The sequence below is a fragment of the Gekko japonicus genome, unplaced genomic scaffold (genome assembly GCF_001447785.1).
Source record: "Gekko japonicus isolate JY-2015 unplaced genomic scaffold, Gekko_japonicus_V1.1 scaffold371, whole genome shotgun sequence".
Classification (NCBI taxonomy): domain Eukaryota; kingdom Metazoa; phylum Chordata; class Lepidosauria; order Squamata; family Gekkonidae; genus Gekko; species Gekko japonicus.
The window spans coordinates 671,239-676,905 of record NW_015171514.1 but is presented as its reverse complement, the minus strand read 5'-3'; the positions used below and the strand labels follow the sequence as shown (position 1 = coordinate 676,905).

General features: G+C 42.6%; 1 protein-coding gene across 2 annotated transcripts in view; it reads left to right on the top strand.

The window, feature by feature from the left end:
* Positions 1 to 26: 26 nt before the first annotated feature.
* Positions 27 to 5,667, top strand: part of NUP58 (nucleoporin 58kDa) — a 28,908-nt gene continuing 23,267 nt past the window's right edge. For both annotated transcript variants that reach the window (XM_015419368.1, XM_015419367.1), the window contains exons 1-2: positions 27 to 142; positions 3,754 to 3,884. In XM_015419368.1, the coding sequence (XP_015274854.1) occupies positions 27 to 142; positions 3,754 to 3,884 (247 nt within the window). The remainder of the gene's footprint in view (positions 143 to 3,753; positions 3,885 to 5,667) is intronic.

The window sequence follows — 5,667 nt, the reverse complement described above, 5'->3', positions numbered from 1 at the left end:
GCCGGGCTTTGCTCGCCACGGCCGCCATGTCGACGGGCTTCTCCTTCGGAGCCGGCACGCTGGCGACGGCGGCTGCGGCGGCGGCTGGCACGGGAGGAGGGAGCGGCGGAGGGGGGTTCTCGTTTGGAGCCGCCACTCCGAGGTGAGCGGGGAATGGGGCAGGGCAGGGGGGGGTATGAAGTACCTGTACAATGACCGAGAGTATGTAATGCAGACCGAAGCACTGTCACCGCCTTCGAGTCCCGTTTGCTAAAATGGATTTGGAAGTCTGGAGCTCTGTTGAGGATTGCATTGTGAGCTTCCCTCTCCTCGTGTGGAGTCGCTGGCTGCCGGCTGGTTTTCGAGCGAGCTCTAGAGCTGCTACGTGTCCTATATTGTTTCTTTTTAGGCACCTGGGGGGGGCGCCATCCCTTTGAAAAACGCATATGGAAAGGGGGGGGGGACTGCGCAACAAAAACGGCCCTCCATCACCTCATCATGAGTACAGCCAGTATCGGAATAAACCGTGGGTATCTCAAACTCCCTGGCAGCAGTAAAAGATAAGACGTTTTTGCTGGTTTCAGTGGGTTTAGACTGACGGAACTGTGCATAGGATTGCACTGTTGGCCTAGTAGCTTACAGAAGGTGCTTGGGTGTTTTTTTGTTTTCCTCTTTTCCTCTATAAGAAACTAGTCACATTTTTTGTTATCTTTGCTTTGCTCTGATGAGGTGGGAAAACGGGACTTGGGTTGTTTTTTTATGTGCAGCTCTAAAGTAGCAAAATTATATAACTGTTGTATATTCAGCAGTATTAAAGCAGAAGGTCTGCAGTTCGGCAGCTCGAGACTCTAGTGCCAGCTCCTGCCAGCCTAGCAGTTCGAAAGCAAGAAATTTCAAGTAGATAAATCTTCACTTCCCACTTCAGCGTTCTGTGTGCCTTGGCTTTTAGTCATGCCGGCCACATGACCACAGAAATGTCTTTGGACAGCACTGGCTCTTTGGCTTGGAAATGGAGATGAGCATCGCCCCCTAGAGTCGGATTCAACTAGCTTTCGAGCAAGGGAAACCTTTAGTAGTTTTTATGCGATTTGGGACAATGAAGCCATCATACACATGTGGATTTGAAGTGTATACTTGAGACAGTGATTAATATGCTTTTGGGAAAATTTTTAGTTTTGCTGTCTGTCCAAAGTGGCTCTCGTTTCTCCAGTTGGACAACATTGTGAATATGGAGTAGCTATTAGATTAGCCTGTGAGGTATGGCTGCCCCTACCTTCTGTCTGCCCCCCATCTTCACTTACATTATTTCATTTACACTCTGCCCTTCTATACAGTGGGGACCCAAAGCAATTTACATCATTCTCCTCTCCTGTATTTTATCCTCACAACAATCCTGTGAGGTAAATCGAGGCTGAGAATGTGTAACTGGCCCAAGGTCATTCATTGAGCTTCCACAGCATACTTGTGATTCCAACCTACATCTCCCAGATCCTAGTTTAAAATTTAATCACTACACCATACAGGCTTTTTAATGGAGTGGTTGCTGTTAAATAGTAGCAGGAGCAAGGCCTGGGTGAGTCATGCAAGGAGCCCTGAGGTTGCTGCTGTGTCTGGCCTCTGCGAGTCTCCATCAAAGGCTGAAACAGCCCGGGATGGCGTCCTGCCCCTTTCCCCTACCTTTTACTGACAAAAACAAAGGCTGGTCATGCTGTGTGCTTGCCTAGCAACAGCCACTGAGGGCGTTTCTTAAAACCACAGGTGCTGCTTCTATTTTTTGAGGGGTTTAAGTTCCCGTTTTTAAAAAGTTCTCAGATTTTTCTGCAAGCCTGTGGCATTTTTTCAGGTTTGTAGAAAGATCTGTCTTGTCTGTTCATGGTTCCAGTTTCTGTGCTTAAGAATCCACAAATTTGGCTGTGTTGGGATTTAGATACATTTATGACTGCATTTTTCAGAAGAGTAGTGGTTAAGAGCACAAGTGTGATTCAAATCTTAGCTCAGTTGTTTGTGTGTATGTGGATAAAGATGTTGTTCTACCTTACAGAGCTGTTATAAATATTTCTATAGTAATACATGGGATGTGCTTTGAATGTTTTTAGTTGCGTTTATTAAAATATAGAATCAAATAATAAAGTTTTACAACCATAGTGAAAATGATAGACAAGAGGTATTTTACCTTGAGCTTTTGCTTGTAACCCTATCAGGGTTGTGACCTAACCTTCCATTTGGTTGTTATAAGTTGACCAGGAGCACATCAGTACCATTTATGTTTCTTCTCATTTTTAGCGTCCCTGTAACAATGATCCTAATATCTCAGCCCTGAAGTGTCCCATGACTGAAATATCATGTGACTTTTCCATGTTTAGGAAACAGTGTGCTGTCTGGTGACTGATCTGACAGCAGCAATCTGCAACCATGTCATTTGTCTCAAGATGGAGTTCACAAGATGGAGAGTTTATAACGACATTTGGCTCAAGGAAGCCAGTGGGTCAGATCTAGTGGAAGAGTTTATGAGGGAGAGTGGGTTTTTCCTTGACTTCTCAAGCTACCTACCGTTTACTGTGAAACTCTCTTGTAAGGATCTGGAGAGCCTCGTGAGCAGAATGCATGGCACGACTGGGTGCTGCAGTGATGATGGGCAATGTTCCCTCTAAGCTGTGGAGTCTTGTGAGCACAAATTCTACTTTGTGAGCTACTGGCATTAAAGTTGTAAGCCAGAAATTTGGCTACTGCACAAATCAGTTTGCTCTAGAGCTATCCTTTCTGAGCTAAGGCAAAGATGTGTGAGCTGGAGACTGGAAAACTGTGAGCTAGCTCACTCTAACTCAGCTTAGAGGGAACACTGATGATGGGACACCAGCCATGAGTGGCAGAGGTGACTTTTTCTGATTTTCCCATCCTGAAACATATTTTGTTTACGAGGTTGAGTTGTTTCAAGACAAACAACAAGGTGCCTTGGAATAGAGGAGGCACTAGAAAGACCAGCTCTGCCAACACTTCCATTAACTCTCCCTTTAGATCCAACCCTGTATGAGAGAGTCTTGTTGCTGTAAGGTCTGATGTCTTTTTCTAGGGTGGGTTCCCCACCGTGGTGCCTGTGGGCACTATGATGCCCAATGACACCTTCCTGGGTGCCTGTCAGGTGCTTTTAGAAAGTGGGCAGGGGGCAGATGAGCCCTTTGTCCAGCCGGGCTTCTGAGTGGCTGTTGGGGATCTGATTGGGTGCACAGATCTTTTTTTAAAAATGTTGCTTTGGCAGCAGCTGTCACTGCGACACAAGGATCTTCACTGCAAAAATGGTGGCCAGTTGTGTGTATCCGAGAAAATATTTTAAAACAGTATGTTCGTTTTAAAAGGCATCCTGTTAAACAGTTTCTGCCTAAAATGTTACTATTAATGCATGGCCTCACTCCCTGATACTTTGTGGCTGAATCAGCCTCCTGTGGCAGCCACTTTGTGACTCTGCACCATCACCCTGTGGCAGATTTCCAAAGGTTCTTTCATGCTGAAGGGGCTTGGGACCCCATGTTCTAGGGTTTCAGTTTATTTGAAAGTTAGACTATTGGGCACTTTAGTTTATCTTTTATCATGAAAGGATGCTTAAAAATGAACTCAGCCTCTGGTTTAGTAGACAGCAAAATGCTTGCTAATTGCATTTTAAAATTATTTAAAAGGAACCCACTAGTGACGTTTATCTTGACTTTCAGAAAGTTTTATAGAAATATTACACTGACATTATGGGGGGAAATTTAACTTTATATTTGTCCTATAATTCAGTTCAACTGGAGGACTTAATTTTGGGAACCTGGGCTCAACAGCTACCACTACGACAACAGCTGTAGGCTTTGGAACTGGACTCTTTAACACAAAACCTGCCACTGGTTTTACACTGGGAGGAACAAGTACAGGTAACCTATACTTATTCTGACAGGATATGAATAACCTACATTGATGTAATAACTGATGTGTCCTGAGAATTAATGGTGAAAGGTGAAGCTAATAAAACGTTTTCAGTGACGTTTTCACAGAGTTGGTACTGTTAACTTAATTTATTATCCATATAATACAAAAGGCTGGCCATCTTATTATGTAAAATATAATTGCAGTTATATGCCCAGTAGTGAGCAAAAAATTGTATCAATTTATCTGGAGTATTTATTATATGTTATCAGATTATATATTTTTTAAATCCTCATGGGTTTCTTATTAATGTATAGAACCCAAAGAAATTAGTAGGTGAGACTATCGGAGTAATTCTGTGGTGTTAAAATTGATATATTACATAGTACTATATAAGTTGATCTTACCAATCAAAGTGCTGTGTCACGGTAGGGGTTTGTGGCAGGTAAAAAAAGATCCAACTTTGATAGGCAAATCAACATGGCTGCCTGCTTTCTAACTTAAGACCACAGGGAGAATCCACACAAATGTATGAGAGGTATTGTGGTGTGCACCATAGTAGCATCTGGTAACTTGACTTGTAGGCCACTTTTTAAGGATTTTTTGCTTTACAGAGGTTTTGCTTCTCACAAGTGTTTTAAGCTTAAATACCCCTTGCTTATATAGCATTGCAGGAGGGCTTCCAGAAGATTTTAATTTTTTTTTATTGACTCCTAAAAAGGAGAGAGTTTATACTTTTAATATCAGAAAAAAGGAAGGTATATAGTGGGATTAAGAAAAGGTTGGGTGATGCTTTCATTAGTATGTTAATCTTTTGTTAGTATTAAACAAATCTTCTTTTGGCTTCTTCCGTGAGTTGTCTATCATCTTTCATCTTAACCTGTAAAAAACAATACTGTTAATGTATTAGTAGTGTCCTTTTGGCTTATTGTCAGTAAAGTCTTTTCCTGAGCATTCCGAACCATTCTTCATGATTTGGGGTGCCTCCCTTTCACGTCTCTCAGATTATATGATGAACCTTTTCCCGCTCCTACATCTTCCGGAGTCTTGACTTCTCCCTCCGAGCCGCTGTCTCTATCACTGTCCAATTCTTCCCATTTGGCGAGTGCTGCCTCCTCTGAACTGGCGTGTCTCTTCAAAAAGTCTTGAGCTTTGAAAATGGAGTCAATCTTCTCCCTTCTGGAATCAACCAGCGATAACTAATTTGATGGTTTTGCAAGAATAGGGTCAGTCCTTTGTATGCTTTCCTTTTCATTCGAATTTCAAATGGAACATCTTTCAAAATCCTGACTGTCTGTTCTCCAATCTTCATAGGCATTGAAGAAGACGCTCTCAGTATTTGATCCCGAACTTTCTGTTTTGTAAACTTGACTACCACTTCTGCCGGCAGGTTATTCATCCTTGTAAAGTTGGAATAGGCTCTATAAACCAGATCCATTTCCTCGCTTATTTTATCCGCTTCCCAGCTGGTGAGTGTTGCCAAGGCTTCCGCTAAGATACTTCGGAGATCTTCTTTTTCCACTTCTTTGATGCCCTGAAACCAGAGAGTCAAATTTGATTTTTCCATTTGAAGCATCAATAACTTTTTATCTTGCATTTCTTGGTGTTTTTCCATTTTATCCACCTTTTTCTTGACCTTTTGAGTGTCTTCTGTTGAGACCAGGCATTTTTGCGCGATTTCCTCCATTTTCTTAGTTGTAGCATTCAACTGTGTCTGCTGGTTACTGAGAACACTTTCCATACTTGTCAACGTTTGATTGATTTTCTGCATTTGCTCCAGCAGAGGGCGCA